Source organism: Cervus canadensis, chromosome 17, assembly GCF_019320065.1.
Source record: "Cervus canadensis isolate Bull #8, Minnesota chromosome 17, ASM1932006v1, whole genome shotgun sequence".
Taxonomy (NCBI): Eukaryota; Metazoa; Chordata; class Mammalia; order Artiodactyla; family Cervidae; genus Cervus; species Cervus canadensis.
In genome coordinates, this window is record NC_057402.1 from 11,811,752 (window position 1) to 11,832,495 (window position 20,744).

General features: G+C 45.9%; 1 protein-coding gene across 2 annotated transcripts in view; it reads left to right on the forward strand.

Moving 5' to 3' along the window:
* The window catches only part of BTBD7 (BTB domain containing 7), a 90,599-nt gene extending 78,192 nt beyond the window's left edge, over window positions 1-12,407 (forward strand). For both annotated transcript variants that reach the window (XM_043489450.1, XM_043489451.1), the window contains exons 8-11: window positions 542-731; window positions 3,531-3,709; window positions 5,278-5,715; window positions 7,132-12,407. In XM_043489450.1, coding sequence (XP_043345385.1) covers window positions 542-731; window positions 3,531-3,709; window positions 5,278-5,715; window positions 7,132-7,944 — 1,620 coding nt within the window. In that variant the 3' untranslated portion in view covers window positions 7,945-12,407. The remainder of the gene's footprint in view (window positions 1-541; window positions 732-3,530; window positions 3,710-5,277; window positions 5,716-7,131) is intronic.
* The last annotated feature ends 8,337 nt before the right edge of the window (window positions 12,408-20,744 follow it).

The following is a 20,744-nucleotide window of genomic DNA, read 5'->3' on the forward strand; positions in this document are numbered from 1 at the left end:
CCCGTGCATACGCGGGTAAATGCCCACAGTAAATGTGGTGAATGGTTTTACATTATGCCATTTCGACCATTCTGCAGTTTGTTGAACTGGATTCCTCTGAAGCTTATTTAACAATTATTTATGTATAGGTCTGTTGAATTTAATATCAGTCTTTAATATTTTATATTTTGAGTATTTCTTATTGGCTAGGATATTTAGTCCATATAAACATTGTTTTCTTTATAGTGATTTAATGTATAATTTTACTTCTGATTCATTTTATTACCCTTCTTCAAATTTCAAATACTTCCGTTAAAGCAGACTTTTCAGAAAATGGTTATTTCTTTTCAAAGATGCTCCAAAAAGCTCCTTTAAACATTGAAGAGGTAGGAAAAAAAATTAAAGAGGTTACTTTCTCCTTTTACCACTAATTTTAGGCTTTATACACTGGAAACAGTAAATTAATTCTCTTTTTATGTGATGATGGCAGTAATCTTTCTCTAAATGTGATTTACCAAAGGTGTAAGGTTGACTAATTCTGTTAATACTGAATTGTTTTCAGTCAGTGCTAGACGAGATGATGGTGGAACAAACAGATCTTGTGCGTTTGCGAATGGTTAGAATGTCCAATGTGCCAGACACACTCTACATGGTCAATAACGCTGTGCCACAGTGCTGCCACGTGATCAGCCACCAGCAGATCAGCAGCAACCAGTCAAGCCCTCCTTCAGTGGTAGCAAACGAAATCCCAGGTAAGGCAGTTAACCTTGTGCCAGGTGTTTATATTCAAGTGAATAATCTGGTCATATTTTGTAACCCCTCTATATATGCTGATTCTTTCCACCTTCCAATACCCTTTATGCATTGTTCTCACTAAAGAATAAATTCTTATAAGCTAAGTTTTTTTGTTTTGTATTTTATTTTACAGTAACAAATGTCTGCCGTTTTTAGGTTTAGCTCAGGGTTTCTCAGCCTTGGCCCTTGTGACAGTCAGGGTTGGACAGTTTTCTCTTGTGGAGGCCGGCCTTTGCATTGTAGGGTGTTCGGCGTCATCCTTGGCCTGTACTCACCAGGTGCCGGTTGCACGTGTGTTTACATGTGCGTGCACCCACACACACCTTGTGATGGTCTCATGAAGCACTGTTATGTTTCTGCACGTTGCCAGATGTGCCTGTGGGGCAGAATTACTGCCTGTTGAGAACCCTGGTTTAGAGGAATTCAGATTTTTCATCACCATAGAGTGTTTCTCACATTATGAGTCTTTGGGGAGAGTACTATCGACTTAGATCTTCAAGTCTATATATGTCCTCTCAAAATATGATTGCATTGGTTTCTGGGAGATCGAGTTTCCCACGATCTGCTTTGTGAATGTTACATGCATTGTAATTCAGGCTTCCATCTTATTGTCTATTGATCAAGGTATAATTGTCATGTCCGAAAACATCTGAGCGTCAGTCAGGGCTGATGTTAACCAAAGGGCTGTCATGTCAGTTTCTAAAACAAGAAAATCCACGGAGATCTAGGGGGTCAGAAATGTATAGCTCTTGTCACTTACCATTGCAAGAGTCCAAAAAATCAGCAAACTATAGCATTACTGGAAATGATGCTATGCATTTTTTGCTGAGAAGTCTGCTTCAATTAAGGATAAATAAAAGATATAACGACGGAACTTTTAATTGAACACATTCGTTTTATTCCAGAACTAATCTCTGATTGGTTGTTGCCTTATCAGATTTGACCACTGTGTATTTATTTAATAAAGTGTACGTTGGATAAACAGTATGAAGGGAAGTATTTCTGTAGCTGGTTTGTGCAGCTTTTGAACCTTTGGTAATTATCATGGACTTTATCAACTTGAGTTAATACGATTGAGTAGCAGTATAATTTAATCTTAGAACTCACTTCCAAAAGCCCAAAGAGATCTACAATTAAGTGTGCTCAGAAAAATAGGACTTGTCCTTCTGTTGTTTAATGAGACATGGCCCTATGCTTGTACCATCAAAATTCTCCCTTCCTCGCTTACCATGCTGATGTAAGGCATCCAGGTTTTGGAGAGAACTCTTGGGCACATGCTCTGGCTCTGCCACTTTGTGTGACTTTGGACAAGACATTTACTTCCCTGAGCACTAATTTCCTCATCTGTCAAATGAGGATATCTCCTTTCTAGGGTTCTTGTGAAGATTTAAGGAAGCTCTGTGAGTAATATGGAGTTTGCATGACACAAAGTAAGCACTCCATAAACAGTTGCTCCCCTTTCCCAGAATTAATAATCAGTGACCACTCAAGTCATTTTGTCTCATAGGTACTTAGAGACTATCCCCTCTTTCCCAGCCCTCTGCTGCATCCTTAGTCCAGGTTCCTAACCTGTGAACCTGTCTCTAACCTTATTCCCACTCTGGCCTTTATACCAGAGCGTGGCAGACATCTTCTGTGAAGGGCTAGGTAGTCAATATTTTGGGCTTTGTGGGATATGCAGTCTCTATTGCACTATGCAGTCTCTATTGCACTATGCTCAGCTCTGCAGTCATAGGCCAAAGGCAGCCATGCACAATACCTAAACGGATGAGTGTGGCTGTGAGCCAGTAAAACTTTATTTACAAACAGGTGGCAAAGTGGTTTTAGCCTACAGGTGATAGTTTGCCAACCCCTGCTTTCCACTCCTTTCAGAATGCACTTAGCACATCACAACTCGGATCCCCCACACAAGCGCCTGCCTGTTGTTCCCCTGATACAAATTAAATTCCTTGTCATGACATGCAGGGTCATCTGTGGTCTGCCCCTAACCTTTCTCGCCTCCTCTCCTGTTACCCTTCCTGCTCGTACCGTCTCCTGGCTGCACCATCCGATTGTGCCTTGCTGTGTCTCACTTGCATGTTTTACACGTGCCTGGTCCTTCTGCTCAGAAAACCTTGGCTCCACTTTATTTTCCAGCCTGGTTTTCTCTCATTCTTCAAGACTCCAATCAGAGCTCACCTCGTCCAGGAAGCCTTCGCTGCCTGCTTCCAGTCTGGATTGGGGGCCCCTTCCTCCAGTTCCTTCAGTGTCCTTTGCACATCTTTCTCTGCGATCACTGACGGCCCTCTGCTGTGCTGGTTTATTTTGTTTACTTCGTTAAAACCAGAGCTCTGTAAGGATAGGGATCATGTCTTTTGTTCTGTGCACCCTAATACCTGAGTCTAATCCCTGGTGCATAGTCAGGACTCAAAAAATTATTTGAATAAAAGAGTGAATATATTTAAAAGACTTTTGAAGTATCCTGAGATTCAGCAGAGAATATATGCAAGTAAGATTTTATTTAGGCTGTGAACTCATAATGCAGTTCAGGGGCTCTTTGGTATGACTAAGAGCCTTTGGGGCACTGAAATTTTAAAACCCTAAAAAAATAATTAGATGCATATAAATTACTATCTTTCCTGGGAATTAAAATACTATCAAAAATGTATGAGACGATTCTGATGCAGAACACATGCTTTTTTTTTTTCCTTGCACTCAGCAGGTGGTCTCTTGGGTGGCTCAGGTACTGTGCCTACAGACTGTTTCTCTCCTTCCAGTTCCCCGTCTCCTCGTCATGAAGGACATGGTCAGACGCCTGCAGGAGCTGCGGCACACGGAACAGGTGCAGAGGGCCTACGCGCTCAACTGCGGGGAGGGCGCCACGGTCAGCTACGAGATCCAGATCCGCGTGCTGAGAGAGTTCGGGCTCGCCGACGCCGCGGCGGAGCTCCTGCAGGTGGGGAGCAGGCCTCCGCCCCCTCAAACAGGGAGTCTTGTGTTAGATCGCGATCAGATCAGCTGTTAGATCAACTGTTACTAATAAGGAAAATATTGGTATTCTTTTGAATTTTGTGATGTTTGTGTTATTTGTCATATTTTTGAAATTTGCAATGTGTGATTTCTAAGTCTAGACAAATAGTCAGCTTTGTACCTGAAAAAAATAAAATACAAGGAGCCTTGGCTGTCACTCAGGCAGTATTTTCAGACATCCCAAGGAGCCCTCATAGCATGTCCTTTTCTTTGTATGTGCTTTTTCAACTGTCCCTGGTGTCTTGGATGACCTGAAAGCCCCCAGTGAGGGGCAGTGTGGTAGAGTGGATGGGGCATAGGCTCTAGAGTGAGAACTGGTTTTATATCCTGGCGATGCTGCTTAGCTGTTAGTTAACTTAGAGCAAGTTATATAACCTCTGTGCGTATCAGTTTCTTTACCTGTAAAATGAATTGTGAAGATACAGGTGGCTATATATAAAGCAGCTGTGTGTCTTGCACATAATGAGCATGTAAATGGTGACTCCTGAAAGCTCATGGTGTGTACACCCAACAGAGGTGGAAGAGAAAGCAGAAAATTCTGACCCTCTGCTGCTTTTCTTTCCCTGATATGCCCCCCTTTTTCCCATCTCTCCTCCCTTTTACAAGTTTTTTTGCATGATAGTTCAAACCATATAAGCTTTTTGAACTAGCAGGAAGAAACCCATTTCTAATAATTATTTAGTACAAAAAACAGTAGTATTTTTGTATAAAATGTGTAATCTTCACAGCAACTAAAGCAGAGACTATGATTTCATCTGGTCAAGTGATTGCATTGTTTTCGTGCCACTGACTGCAAACCGTTTTAGCCTGAGTTTTCAAAGGGGAACATGGTATGGTGGCCCTAGGCAAGGAGAAGACCATTTGTAGGTTCTTGATTTTCAATTTTTACTGTAGTTTCCACCCCTAAAAGTCTTGTTTTTGTTCATTTCTGTTCTCTTTGCCATTCTAAATTACATCTTAATTTGATCTCTTAAATGTGTAAGTTGTATAATTTAAGTATCCCCATATGTTTATCAAAATATTAAACTTATTCCTATATAATAGTATTTTGTAGTTTTTATTTCAGACTGAATGCGTACAGATGTTTTATCAGAAAGTTCTAGGAGGATCTTCACTTGTATGCCTTTTCTCCTTTTGGTGTTTAATGGTAATTTTATTTTCATACGAAAGACCTATTTGAATTAGGTTTTATTTGCTGTTTTTTATCAATCACATAATCTTGCAAGACATTACTGACCTGCTTTCTGGGGTATTCAGTTAAGCAGCTCTCCTTAATAGCTGTACTTTAGGCTTTGGAGGCTGTATTCTGCTGTTTTACATAGTGTTTTTAAGGTTATTTTTCCTTGAGCTTCAGGCCTAGAAAAATATCTTGTGCCTTTTACTTTTATGGAATGTGGTTTTCTTAGGTACTCACAACTCTCTCAGCCTATAAATTTCTGTCCAGGAAATCTGCTAACAAATATCTTAACTTTCTCCCCCTCCATTCTTTCTTAGAATCCTCACAAATTCTTCCCTGATGAACGCTTTGGAGATGAAAGTCCACTCTTGACAATGAGACAGTCTGGGAGAGGTCGAGTTAACAGCACGCCCACTACAGAAACCATGTTTACAGACCTGGACTCTTTCGTGGCCTTCCATCCACCCTTACCCCCACCACCACCTCCCTACCACCCGCCAGTGACCCCAGTCCACAACCAGCTCAAAGCAGGCTGGAAGCAGAGACCTCCCAGTCAGCATCCGTCGCGTTCGTTTTCGTATCCCTGTAATCACTCACTGTTTCACTCCAGAGCAGCCCCTAAAGCTGGCCCGCCTCCAGTCTACTTGCCAGGTGTGAAGGCAGCGGCCCCTGACTGTGCCAGCACCACGGGGCTGGGGAGACAGACGGTGGCCGCCGCCGCCGCCTCAGCAGCAGTAGCATCTGAGAAACAAGTGGTGAGTCCGCACTTCACTGACTTACCTAAAGGTAAAAGTTCTGGAATGTTAAAAGTAATTTCCTAGGCCCCAGGAGCCCTACTGGGACTCAGCAGTGCACAGAAGTGTAACTGACAAGCTGAAAGCATAGACTTATGGAGTGTGGAAATTGGAGAGAAAAAAAGAGTGTAGGTGGATGAGAAAGTCCAGAGAAAAGAGACAAGATGTGTGTGGTGGGAAGAAGTGAGTGCCTTCCCTTATGTTCACGTGCAGGTGTCTGGATGAGGTGGAGTTACTGGGCAACACAGGTGATGATGTTACTGGTTTCACAGTGTACTCTTCAAGCATGTGCATGTCTAGAGTCTGTTCTTGGCCTCTATTCTGTAGAGTCTGCTATTCTCCCAAAGGCTTTGCTGGGGCGGGAAGGGGAAGCTACTTGTAGCTGAGCATACCATCAGGAACAGTGTGGCAGGAGACTCCCCATTCATAAAAGAGGCAGAAAATTGACCCTCATGAGTGTTTCTGCCTCTAGCAAGCTGTTTGATCAGAGCACTCATTTAATTGGAAATCACAGTTGCCAGCTCTAGTCGCTAATAAATTAAGCGAGACTTCCTTGCTTAATCTTGCACTGCATTGAAGGTTGAATTTCTGTTGTATATAATACATTTAAAAAAAAAAAAAACAATATTGATTTTTAAGTCTTCCTGCTTAGTCACACATTATCAGTAGCATTCAACATAAGAGATAAAAGATACATATATTCAGGGAATCTCCATTGAAAGATGACTGGACGAGTGTATATCTTGAGTCAAATTATGGTCCTTCCTCACGTTTTACCCTTCTGCCTATTCTCCCTGCTATCCACTCCAACCCCTCAAAAAAAAAAAGAAATAACAAAGGTTAATAGTGTTGGATAAACCCAATTTCCATCTTATCGGCCTGGGCCTCAGTGCCACAGTTACAAAAATTCTACTACTTTATAATTAAATAAAACTCCCTTTGAAGGTAATTTATCTGTATGTTCCATGGAGTCCTGATTATAATAATGAAAAATTGGAAACTGCCTTAAGTTCTCACAGTGGAAGAATAGTTAAGCAGTCATGCCTCATCAATACAGTGGAATAGTATGCAGTAATTTAAATAGAAATCTCAAAGAAAATTTAGTGACAGTATTATATTGCACTAAATTTTATGAAAATTAGTATATGTGCAAAATTAAAAAGGTAAGAGAACTGCTTCAAAATGTTAATAATAGTGGTTATCTCAGTAGGGAAGGTTTGGGGTTTTGTGGGGGTTTTTATAGTTTTCTAGATTTTTATTATTCTTAAAATTAAGCATGTGTTTTTATAATGAGTAAATAAAATCAGTGAACATCATTTGAAAAAGAGGGAGTCACAGGCCTTTTTAACCTTCCCCCTGTTTTGTTTCTGTTTGCAGTGCACACAACCTGTGCTAAACGATCTAATGCCAGATATTGCCATGGGTGTGTCCACGCTGTCACTCAAGGACAGGAGGCTTCCAGAACTTGCTGTGGACACAGAATTAAGCCAGGCAGTTTCTGAAGTAGGACCAGGGCCTCCCCAGCATCTATCGTGTATTTCACAGAGGCATACACACACGTCTCGAAAGAAACACACACTAGAGCAAAAAACAGATGCTCGAGAAAATCAGCAGGAATATCCGGATTTCTATGACTTCTCAAATGCTGCTTGCAGACCATCCACTCCTGCCCCTGGCAGACGTACCCCCTCCCCTTCACAAGGTGGATATCTTGGTCCCGATTTGTATAGCCACAATAAGGCATCACCAAGTGGCTTAAAGTCAGCCTACCTACCAGGCCAGACCTCGCCTAAAAAGCAGGAAGAAACTAGGAGAGAATATCCACTTCCCCCCGACGGGCATCCACACAGACAGAAGAGTGAGCCGATACACCTTGACGTTGTTGAGCAGCCTCCCCAGCGGCCAGATTTTCCCTTGGCAGCCCCAGAAAATGCCGGCAGTGGTTCAGCCCATGTCAGGGGGCGAGCAGCAATGGAGACTGACTTGACTTTTGGGCTGACTCCTAACAGACCTTCACATTCTGCATGTAGCTCTGAAGCTCCAGAAGAGAGATCTGGCAGAAGACTGGCAGATGAGTCCCTGGGCCATGTAGCTCAGCGAAATACAGATTTGGAAAGGGAAGATTCAATCAGCAGAGGAAGGAGGTCCCCAAGCAAGCCAGACTTCCTCTACAAAAAGTCTGCCCTCTGAGAGCAACCTCCAAGTTGTCCGTGCCTGAGATGTGAAACATCCCATTTTATGATGTAACCCAACAACTTAGAGACCAGTTTATTGATGCCAGCTGATAACTCAGTTTCACATTATTTTATTCTAGTTTTTGTATATACATGTTTATTAGACATGGCATGCTAAGAGGGTTATTTTGAATGCTGCATCTGTCTGTTTTGTGTTTGAACAATTGGGTGGGAAAGCATTTTTAAGAACAAGCAAGCTGGCACTTTTTTTTTTCCCTCTTTACAAACAATGGAATTTTTTTGCACTTGTACCTTTGTTTTATCTGTATTGGTTTTATATCAGTATGTTAAACTTTATTGCCACATTTAAAGAACTGTATTTTCATACTTTTTTGCATTTTACCTTTCATCTACCTATTTCCACGTGCATCGGATTGCACACTAAGATGTATTTTCTTATGAAATAGTTCTGTGTTTATTTTTTAATTATAGAAATTCCAAAGAACAGCACATCAAAATGCTCCTCTCTTTTCCGTAGTTGTTTCAGTTCAGAAACCTTCCTGCTCAGTCTTCGTAAATCTCATGTCATCCTATTTAAATAAGTCCTGGAAGCTGATCTTCATTCCTCCAGCAGGAGCCCAATCAGGAATCCTGAAGTTTTCCTGGTTCAGGAAAGAACAAGGAGAAAAGCCTTCTGCGTCCAGGCAAAAGCTTGTTGTTTCATCCACAGTGCAGACTCTTGTTAGAATCACTGCAGGTTCTGGTCATGTGGATTAGAGTTTCACTAGATGAGGTTTGAAAGAGATCAGCTTTCTTGGAATCCTAAAGCAGTGGAATTAGTAACTTAAGCTTGCACTACGGGATCACTGCTTCTGAGCATCAACTCAGCAGCTGAGGGGGGAGTGACTGCTTGCTGCCTTCAGTTGTCCTGCTCTCTGGTGGGGAAGAAAAAAAACAAAAGGGCTTCAGTTTTATGGATGTCATTGGTGTTTGTAAGTAGATGTTTTAAGTGTTTTTCAAAGTGTGTCAGAATTTTGGTGTCCTTTAAAAAGTTATTGTATAATGCATAATGCTTTGTCACCAAAAAAGAAAAACCATTTTTTTTTTCCAGTGAAACACTACATGTCCTACTTGAACTCCACTGGGGACGCTGGTTTGGGATTTTACTGAACCACTGAGCACATGGGATCTTTTAAGATCCTTTCCCTTAGAAGGGCAATGTGTGAGCTAAGGACTGTTGTTTTCTTACTCTCCAATGTAAATATATTAGCATTTGAGTTTTTAAATCACTTCAACATTATTTGAGCATTCACTTTGTATTTTTACACATAACACCCAGCCGTAGCACTTAGAAGAAAAGAGACTTTCTGAGCACTCCCTCGCTTGAAGGATGTTCGGGAGCCTCCTCTCTGTGTATGTATATATACATATATACAACTCTGAATCACTCACACTCACTCTAAAACTATGCAGGGCTAGGGAGCCTTTACAAGCTATCATATAAATGAATTACATGCACTTTTAAGTAAATAGGTTTCTATTGGATGTCAACAACTCTGATTTTTCCCGAAACTGTAGTTTCTCTTACAGTCTCTTCCTACTTTACCCTGTGGATATACACTCAGGAATAATCTGACATTTTAAAAAATCCTAACAGTAGATAGTCTCAAAACTGGGAACACGTCAGTTGATCTGTCTACACCGGCAAACCGCTGCCTCTCGCTCCGCTGCCTGACTAGTTAGCTGCTGCCCGTGCATCCGTCAATGTTGGCCACGCTGCACACCAAGCCCTGGGTCTCCCAGAGTCAGCACCAGGCTGCTATGAGATCAGCTGCATATCATCACCTCTGAGGTTCCTTTTTTTTTTAAGAGACGGAAAACTTTAGGACTCTGTTCTCATTTTTAGGAGGTTTGACCTTTTGTAATAAGATGATGGTGTCTTTTGAAACTAATCTCGGTCTGTCTCTCCTCAGAAACAAAAAATATTCATTCCATCACATTCCTTAAGGTGTGTTATGTACATGTGTTGACATGAATTCTTTTGATACAGTTTTAAATTTCTCTTCTGAATTCAGACTGCTGTGCTGTGCTGGTACTGCAAGTAAGAGTGAGTAGATATAGTTGGTGGGGAAGTCTTTCTGATCTCCAACCTGTTTTTATGTGTTTGTTTTTTTTAAAGACATAAGAGCTATTGACGCCCCACATGGCATATTTCTGAAAATCTATTAAATATTCTTTCATGTCCCCAAAATATAAAAGAAGTGACCCACTGTTAGTAGTTTTATTTAATTTATGAAGTTTGTTTTTAATAATTTGGCAGCATACCTGGCTGAACTGTGTATAGAGAGAAACGTGCTGTGGGCCTGTGGACTGCTGTGACTTGCAGAGGGTGAACAGACGTGGGTTATGGTAGGGTTAATGGATTTTTAATGTGTCTCGTGAAATATGGTCAGTAGGGTAGGTTGAATAGCTATGTGCCTCTGGCTTTTGACCCCATCTCTTCAATCTTTTTTAATGCTTCGTAAGCATTAAAATCTTTCAGTGCTGTACCAAGATAAATGTGAAGTCTGAGTAAGATTGCTCTGAGAAAACATGTATAATATAAAACTTAGGCCGTAGGGCCTAGCGTTTTACTCGGTGTAGAAACTTCCTGAGAACCAAATCTCAACACACCAGATCTCCTCTTGAGGCCATGGACAATCAGGCCGTTAGACAATCGCCACTTTTGGGGCCCACCATGTTGAGGTTGGCGAATGCCAGCTAGACCCTGGAGCGGAAGCAGAGGATCCGCGTTTCTTCAAGATGCTGTTGGTTTTGTTCTTACATTTTTGTTTTAATTCTATGATTTTGATTAATAATTTCAGTTCAGAGTCATAGGTATGACTCCTAAGGGGAAAAGATAGCAAGAAAGGCAAAACATATTCCTGAAAAAAGAGTCGTTTGAATTGTCCACGTACCATGCATAAGCTTTCTCAGCGCCCCTGTAGCTTTTTCTAGGCACATCCCTAGACCTAAGCTCTCCTGACATTTCGGTAACCAGGTAGATTTTAAGGATTTTAAATGACTTCTTTTTATTTGAGTTCTTTTTTGTTATTATTGAACTCTCTATGAAACTTTACCTAATTCTTGTTTATGCCTCCTTAAAAAAAAAAAAAAAAACCTGTTCTTCATTGGGTTTTCTTTGGATTTGTTCTTCAAACTTGAGTAGCAGTGGATAGCGCTTGTCCATTGATGGATGGAAAACAGCACGTGCAGTCTCAGCAGAGGGTACAAAGCTGACCCCGCCGTGTGTCGGTCTCTAGAGGTCTCAGTAACAACTCGGCAAAATATGTATTTTCATGTTTAAATCTGCCTTTTAGGGAAAATAAGTTTCGTGAAACACTTGTAAGATACCTGTTCACAATTCTAAAGCATTTATGTTTTTATCTTAGGACTGAACTCAAAGGGAAATGTTTGACTTTTTAATTATTTGGTTGACCTTTAACTTACTGTTGAAAGTTACTATTAAAGCAGCAGTGATGGGTGCTACTCCCCGTTCTGCAGTAGTTTACTTTGTCTACTAAGGAGTTTGCTTTCAAACCTCATTACAGATAACCTTACTAAAAGAGTTACCGTCACACACTAAAGGGTATTGTGCTATTTTTCCATTAACACTATTGTGTAAACAATGTTCTATGAAATGTTAAGTTGTCTCTTTGTCCTATTGATTGCAATAGCTGTTATGTAATTGTTGTATTGGCAAGTCTTTTGATTTTTTTTTTTTTCCTCTAGAAAACCCTCAGACCATGAGTCTCAATCTTCCATATTCTGAATACTATAATGCTGTGGCCATTTCTGTAGAAAGATGACTCGCAAGTGTGTATCTTGAAAATAACCTCTTGTGTTTGAGTGTTTACGTGGGTTCTGTCTCAAGAGCTGAGAGGAGCTCTGGAAGCTTCATGGTGTACCTGCACATGACTGTGTGTGTGGGTTCGATGGGCAGGTGGGACGGAACCTTGCCCTTAGGTGGGGTGGCTGAGACAGAGATTCCTGAACTCCACTTGCTGTTTATGCACCACGTCTGCACTTGAGAGAGGTGGTGTCTTCTACAACACTGCATTTCTTGTGGTTGTGCTGTTACTGGTATAAAGTCAAGTGCCTTCAATGCTAAAGGCTCAGAAATTTTTCTTAAAACTGATTTCATGTCCTATGCAAGTGTTTTCTACAACCTGCATAACCAGTACTTTGTAAAACTTGTTTACGCTTCGACTGTACATAGTGTTTTTTAAAGAAATACATAGTATTTTTATTTAGGTACCTCCGAACTTGAACTCGTCTGTGGGAAGCATTGTAAAACGATCGATCCATTTCTCTTTTGAGTACCATTACGGTTGTACAGAGGTTTTCACTGGTTCTATTTTTCTACTGTTACTGACAAGCATGTAACACTGACTTTATCCTACATATAGTTGGCGTTTCAAATAAATGGCTTGGATAGAACCCGCTGAGTTGGATACAGTCTGTTTTAGCAGGTAGCACACAGTCCTCAGTTACAGAAGCGATTTTGTCCCCACCAGCAGGGTAGAAAGTGGGAGGTCTTCTAGATGGACTTCTCCTCTGTCTCTTGGCCTTCAGGTATTCAGAGACTTGTTAAGTATTAATGGATTTCTTGGAAATAACCATCTTCTCATTTGATTCAAGTTCAAAATTTCCTGTGATGTCACTGGGGGCATTCCTGAGAGATTTCACTTTACACTTTAAACAAAAGTAACTTGCGCAGGGGCCGCCACAGGGACTTCAGCTTTCAAAACACATGAACCCAACACCTGGAATGAGTCAGCGCCTGGAAGGGCTGTGGTGAGAGACACAGATACATCCCAAGGTTCACAGGCCTCCAAGTGTCAGACACCTGGCTTCGATTCAAACTCCAAGCATTAATTAGTACTTTTCAGTTTGAAAGGGGAATGATGTCATGATCTAGAGCCTAGTTTTCTGGAAAAAAAAAAAGAAAACATGTAAAATAGAAAGCTTTCCAATTTGCATTTTGTTAAATCACTATTTAAAACTTTTATTCATTTCACTAATAAGTTCCATCCTAGCATTTCACCCTTTGTTCCTCACTATGGCAGTTCTCACAATGTTTTATAACCATCTTAGGTTTAACTGTGGGGTATCAAGATAAAACCTAAAGTTTCTGGAGGTGAGCTTCTTCAAATTCTAAAACAGGAAATCGAATAAGTCAGCTTTCACTTGTGTTCTTGTAGATTCCCCTGAAAAAGTGAGTCGAGGCCAGCTTCCCTAGCCACTGTTAGCCTTAACCTCTGTTCAGTGCAGTAAGTGTTGAGTCCGCTTTTCCCAGGGGACTGTGGAGCAGCAGACAGCAGAGAGGATACCTATTCTCAGAGGCCTTAAAGTAGCTGGAGAGACACTGGAGGAGTACAGAGGGACTGAGGGGACAGCTGGCTCACCTCGGGCCGGGGATGAAAGGGAGGAGAAACACTGGATTCACTGCAGAGCACTTGATTGTTTTTTTCCTGTAATCAGTGACTTAGGAATTGTTTTATTTAATCCTCTGTGAATCACATACTATTATTAGTGCCTAGGAGAAGAGAGCAAGAGAGGATGAGGTGGTTGGGTAGCATCACCGACTCAGTAGACATGAATTTGAGCAAATTAGGAGATAGTGAAGGACCAGGAAGCCTCGTGTGCTGCAGCCCATGGGGTCGCAGAGAGGCGGACACGACTTGGCGACTGAACAACACCACAAATGAGAAAACCAAAGCACAGAGATACTGAATGGTTCGTCCAAGGTCACACAGCTAGTTCGTTGGCAAAGCCTGAGTTCAAACCTCAGGCATTCTGGCTCCAGAGCCCAAGTTCTCAGCCACGGTATTGTACCGCACACCAGAAAGCATGGTGCCCAGGTAAGGGGCCAGAGTGTGCAGGGGGTGCAGATAGGCACAAGCGGGGCACTTGTGTCTTCAAACATTCACCCAATGAGCATCTTCTACCTGCCAGGCTCTGCCAGGCCCTGAGGTGACAGGAATAAACAAGACAGCCACAGTCCTAGCAGTGAGAATGTTAGGGTCTCGAGGGAAAAAAAGACGCAGGATTACAGAGGTAAGGCTGGGGTTCTGACTGGTGCCAGGACTGGGAAGTCCTCCAGGTGGAATCAAAGTCAGGTGAAGGAAGAGTCCCAGGGCGAAGAGGAGCCGGTTTCCAGCAGTTTCCGGGGCTGAGCACTGGGGAAGCCAGAGTTGGCCGAGAGGTGGTTTGGGCCCATCTTGCCAGCCCTTCCAGGACAGCCTGAGGATTTTGAAATTGATCCTCAAAGCAACAGGAAGGGCTGCAGGGTTTTCAACAGGGACATAAATGTAATCAGATTTGTATGTTCCACATCACAGGACTGAGGAGCAGGTGTGGATCAGGAAACCAGGCAGGAGGCTGGCACAGCCTCCAGGGGAGAGCTTGGATAGCCAACAGAGCAGAGAGGAGTATGGTTAGGGAGTAGTATCTCCAGGACTTGGGGGTTGCTTGGGCATGGGGAGAGAGTGGGAGGAGTCAGGTCAAGGGGAAAAACCATGAATTGAATGTTGATTGTGTTCACTTGGTGATTCCATATAAGCCGGGGACTCAGAAGCAAGGGCCAAGCTGGAGGTGCCAGTGAGAGTTGTCCACAAACATGCATGTATGTATGACAAGTCGCTTCAGTCTCTGTGACCCTATAGACCATAGCCCACCACATACTGGGTGGCAGTGAAAGCCTTGGGAGTAGACGGGGTGAGGTAGGGGGACGGTTGAAATTAAAAGAAGGCCAAGAATGAACAAGGAAGTCGCACCTTTACTGGTCAGCTTGAGGGAGTTGCTGCTGACCAAGGGCTGCCTACCAGGTAGAAAACCAGTGTGGTTCTCAGAAGGGCAGGAGGGACTGTTCAAAAAGGGTGGAATATGATCTTCAGAATGAATGAAGTGAAAAGCCAAATACAAAACAGGGCATATGGACACCCCCAGTTGTGGAGAAGATGAGAAAAAGGAGCTACATGATAAATTTCATATTCAAGAAAATGTCTGCAAAAACCTATGAGAACATTTGCACGAGAGGCACTGTAATCAGGTGGGGGGAACTTAATTGTATACTTTCTGTACTGGTTGAATTTTTAAATTGCCTGCATGTGTTACTTTTTCAAGTTAAAGGTTGAGATGAAGGATCAATTCCACCCCTCTCCCAAAGTTAACTCAGTGGTGGCTGCTGCTCAGAGATTTTTGGAAAATCAGGCTCAAGAGATGATTTGGGTCAGCACCGTGGAGAAGGTGAGTGAGTGAGCTTGGCAAGAGCAGTTTGGTGGCAGGATAGAGAAAAGCCAGGTGGGATGGGTGGGAGTCCACGTGGGATACATGGAGACAGCCTGAGGGAGCAGCTGGGGCAGAGATGAGTGCAGAGAGGACAGAGGCTGTGGCAGTGGTGAGGTGTCAGGGGCCCCAGCCAACCCCCATGTGTCCATCATGAGAGGCAGTCACACTCAGATGCAGCCCAACGGGGGTCTATCCCTCATGGAAGAGGAGGAGGCCAGCTCAGCATCATCTGTTCTTAAAAGACTCTTAGTTCTGGGACTTTCCTGGTGGTCCAGTGGTTAGGACTCACTGCCAAGGACTGGGGCTCAAGCCCTGGTCAGGGAACTAATCCCACAAGTTGCGTAGCCAAATAAAAAAAAAAAAAAAAACCTGTTTCTAATCACAGCTGCCTTCTCCAAGTATCAGCAATCATTCAGCAGCAGCAAAAGTTCATTTTCGAATCCGTAGAGAACCCTGTGAAAGTCCCTGTCCTGTTACCAGAACCTGCTATCCCCCACGTAACAGGACCAAAGCAGATGAATTGAGACCTTTGGTCATTTCTAGTACTGGTCTAGTACTGATGCTGAAGCTTAAGCTCCAATACTTTGGCCACCTGATTCAAACAGCCAGCTCATTGGAAAAGACCCTAATGCTGGGAAAGATTGAGGTCAAGAGAAGAGGGCGACAGAGGATGGCATCACCAACTCACTGGACATGAACTTGGGCAAACTCTGGGAGATGGTGAGGGACAGGGAGGCCTGGTGTGCTGCAGTCAGTGGGATTGCAAAGCATCAGACATGACTTAATGACTGAACAACAAGTATTGGTCATCTGTCCGAATGCCAGGAACACAAGAATTCCCCAGAAGGGACCATCCTGTTCCCTGGACCCTCCCAGACCCTTGTCTGCACGTTTGCTCATCTGTCCAGGTTTGAGGGATGCTCCCTGCAAAGAAAGGATGGCAGTGACTTTGTGGGTCTGCTCTCCATCCCCCACTAAGCCTGCATGAAATGTCCCAGCTCCAAACGCAGCTTACACTTGATAGCGAGAACACCACCGGCATCACGGACCTCATCTCTGTCTTCGCCTCGACGGCTCATCAGTGTGTCCCTCATCTGCACAACTCTGGCCCCTTTTTATTTGGCCTCTAAAACCCCCGGAGCTCACCATGCTGAATAGCCCAGACATGGCCCTGAGGCTTTGTGTCAGCGGCAGGGTGAAGACGTCCTCCTCTGAGGTCTGCCCTGGGGTGAGCCTCACAACTTGCAGAGCCTCGGATTTGGGGGCGTCACCTGTCTGTAAACTTGGGTGGACATCTGCAGCCACAAAGTCTGCTAGTCCAAGCGTGCTTGTGACCACTGCTGGCTGGTGAGAGACTGAGGAAGCCAAGGCCAGAAATCCCAAGGGAGGACGGGGATTGTTCCAGAGTGGGGGCTTGTCTGGTGGGGACCATCACTGGGGTGCCACCTCATCCACCTCAGCCGGTGTGTCCTCATCCTTAAATGGGGTGTCAGTAGTTCACTGTCTGAGCTCTGTGTGGACTTCTCACGTTTTGCCTCTTAATCCTTGAGTCATGCTGCATTGCCTTCCTGTTCTCGGGTGAAGAAGCTCCTCGATACCCCTGGCAGGCCTGCTGTGAGGCTCTGTGGGCAGCTCTTGCCTTTTGCACTCTCCTGCTGAAATCCCTTACCTTAAACGTCCTCCATTTCTGGAACCTTCCATCAGATGAACCAAATACCTCACCACCCTCTGTGACTGGACTACAACCATTTGTAATTTCTCCACGTCTGGACAGATCCACCCACCCTCTGGTCAGTCCAGGTGTGGGTCACCCCGAGAGGCCCAAGTGTCCCAACTTCCCACCACCAAACAAGGGGTTGCCAGTACTGTGTTCTTTGTGGCGAGGGGGTCAGCTGTCCCCCTGGACCTGCTGTTTCCCCTCTGCCGAGTCACTTGCACAGCCCCCTGGACTCTTCCCATGATCCAGCTCCACCCCTGGATTCCCACGGCCATCCCCTGACCCGGTCCCCCGCCCTTCCTCTGCGATGGCCTCTTCCTTCCCACCATCTCCTCTTCACCGGCCTTCTCCTCGGCTGAGGCCCAGCCCTCCCCCGACTCTGCAGGCCTCTCCCGGGAACACTTCCCACACCTAAGGGTCAGAGTGAGCGGTGTGAGGCCGCCCCCCTGTGTGGCACCCCAGCATCCCTGCAGCTCCCCCACCTGCCTGTCCCACCCTCAGCCTTGTGACTGTCACCCCGTCCCTCCTGTCACACCCTGGGGCCTCGGCTCAGCCTCGCTGTTGGCCTCTCCGCCATCAGCCTGGGGAGCAGCCGGGACCATCCCCAGCTGCCTGCTCCACCATTCCTGCCTCCCACTCCACCACCCCGCCCCTGTCCCCAGAAAGGCTCCACCTTTGAAACCCTACCTCACTTCCTGCTCTCAGGCCACCTCGTCCCAGATGCCCCCCACCCCCCACCTCCCGCTTCCTCTGGATCTCTGGCCTTTGAACAGCCCAGCCTCCCTAGGTGTCTGCCTCCTCGACCTGCTCACCTTGCCACCAATTTTCTGGCCAGATTCAACCCATAAATAATAGACACGTCCATCTCCTGGATCTGGAGCCAGCTCTGGGGACAGCTGAAGACAGTCGTACAGCCGCGGTCCCCACAGTCCCCAGGCTCCCGGCCACTTTGCGCCCTTGCCTCCTCTCACGGCTGCCGCCCTCCAGCTTGCTGCTCAATCTCACGGGCAAAATAAGCTACCCCCAGGTCCCTCATCTTCTCTCCTCTGTGACCCTTCCGGTGAGCTGAGGCACCTCTTTCTCCCCCTAGGGTCACCATCCATCCCCAGCCTCTTGCTTGGGCACGCTGCGCTGGGGTTGTGTTTCTTGGAAGGCGTAGGAACCCCTCCCTGGAGTGGTTTAGACACTGGAAGACAGTCCAGTCCTGTCGTGTAGTGAATTTACCAAAAGAAAACTCAGAAAAAGAGTCAGGGTCCCTCCTACCCCAGGGCCAAACACAATATACCCTGATTTAGGTAAAAGCTGTCAGCATCTCCCATCATTTCTGCCCCGAGATTCTTAACTGTTTCCGGTGCCCCCATGTGAAGGAGGCTGGACTGTGGAGTGAAATGAGCTGGGAATCACCACTGATGGTGGACCCCCCCCCGGCTTCTCATCACCTCAGTTTCCACATCTGTAAAATGGGGACAGGCAATCCTACTCTGTGGGCCACTGTGGGTAGGAGAAGGAGATCACGTGCACAAGCGCATGCAGCCCACGGCCATGCACCCAACAGGGGGGCAGGTGGGCCCACGTTCCAGCCCTTTAACCATAAGTTGGAAGGACGGACCCTGACCTTGAAAAATTTACCGTTTAGTGGGGAGAACAGATACCAAGCAAATAAACCCACAAATATATCGTTACTGACCGGGGTACATGCCGTTACAAAGTAAAACAACGATTTGAATATTAGCCACACTGCGGGGTCTCTCCATTTATAATAAAGAGGTCACGGAGGGGAGGGGAGGCCGGGCAGGAAAGAGAGAGCCCGGGGCCTCCGTCAGGGCAGCTGACCTGCTGATTCACCGAGAACAGAACCTGGGGGATGAAATCTGTGGCTGACTCTGCAGCTTTGCGAAGAAACTGGTTGGGAAGGGGCGTCTGTCATTCTTATCAGGGTCTCTGTCCTCAGCTGCCGCCCCACTTTATCCCCAGCTCCAGGCCTGCCAGGGGGGTAGGCTTTCCTGATGGGGTGGAGAGCCCCATCCCTCCGCGTATCGGGTGCTGAGATTCCCAACGTGGTCACCCCCGGCTGTGCGCCTCCACGGGCCTCTTACCACCGGAACGGCCTGAGTGGCACCTGCAGCCCCGAGGACGTGAGGACAGCCAGCACACAGGCTCATCCCTGCAGACCCCAGCGGCTTCCTTACTCCACGGGCGCTGCTCGGGGTGGAAGGAGACAAAGAGACGGGTCAGTTGTGATGGCTGATTTTCTGTCAACTTGACTGGGCCGTGGGGTGCCCGAACGTCTGGCTAAACATTATCCTGGTGCACCTAGGAGAGCATTTAGCATCTGTACCTGTAGACTGAGTAAGGCGGATGCCCCTCCTGGAGTGGTGGCATCATTCGATCCGTTGAAGGCCTGAATAGAACAAAAATGTGGAGAGAGGATTTACTCTCTGCCTGTTGGGGCTCAGATACTGGCCTCCTCCAGGACTGGGACACTTACATCATCAGCTCCCAGGTTCTCAGACCTCCAGGCTTGGGCTGGAACCACCCCACTGACTTTTCCTGGGTCTCCAGCTTACAGACGGCAGATCACAATCACATGAATCAATTCCTTATTTTATAGACCTAGGTAGACAGAGAGGTAGGTGTGTATATCTCCTGTTGGTTCTGTTTCTCTGGAAAACCTAATACAGTTGTGTATTAGTCTCTCAGTCCTGTCCAACTCTTTGACGCCCCATGGACTGTAGCCCACCAGACTCCTCTGTCCATGGAATTCTCCAGGCCAGAATACTGGAGTGGGCTGCCATTTCCTTCTCCAGGGCAACTTCCCAACTCAGGGATCAAACCCAGGTCTCTTGCATTGCAGGTGGATTCTTTACCAGCTGAACCACCAGGGGAAACCCAATACAGTTGTAGAACATTGCATTTTGGCTCATTATAGCTCAGCTGCATCCAGAAGCCTGAGGCAGAGAGGCGAGAGGGAAGCCAGGAGGTGGGGATGTGAGTGAGAAAAACCGAGTAGCATGAGGCATGGGCCCCACACAGGAGGAAAGACGGCTGAAGAGAAACCCAGGTGGGAGTCTCCAGGTGGGGGGAGTTGAGACAAAGCTGAGTAGGGGGCTGGAGATCGCCAGGAACAACCTAGGAATCCCTGGGAGAGACCAGAACAAAACGTTGGATGGGAGGCTGATGGAAAAGTCCAGAAGTGTCCAGCCTTTTTCCACAGGAAAAGGCACCAGCCCTGGGAGAGTGAGGGACAGGCGCCATGTGTGGCAGGGAGTGCTCTGTCACGGGCAGTGCTCAGAAGATGCTAGAGCACCGCAGAAGTGTTCTCTGCTGCAGCGGAGTCCAGGGGTTGCAGACCACAAGCTTCAGACCAGACTACTCCAGTGGCTGAGTGCCTGAACCACAACAAAGGCCTGGATGATTTTGTCTCCTCTCTGCCTTCCAGGGTGTTGGCTTCCTCCCGAGTCTGGCCCCCTGGTGCTCGCAGGAGTTATGCCGGCAGCCAAGAGAGAAGAAAGGCCTAGTGCCCTCGTCACCTGGCGCTGCCCCAGGAGCATGGAGGCACGGAGGCCAGGGGGCTGAGACCAGCACGGGACCCTCTGAGGATCACCTGCGAGACGGGACCCTGTCCCGAGAGGTGAGGCTGGGGGGCTTCTCGGGTCCCTTCGTCCGAGGGGTCCTGGGACCCTAAGTATGGAATGCTCGCTTAGTGCCCAGTGGCCCAGGGCACCAGTGAGGCACCCTTCTGGCTGTAGCCCGGATGCCCCCTTAGG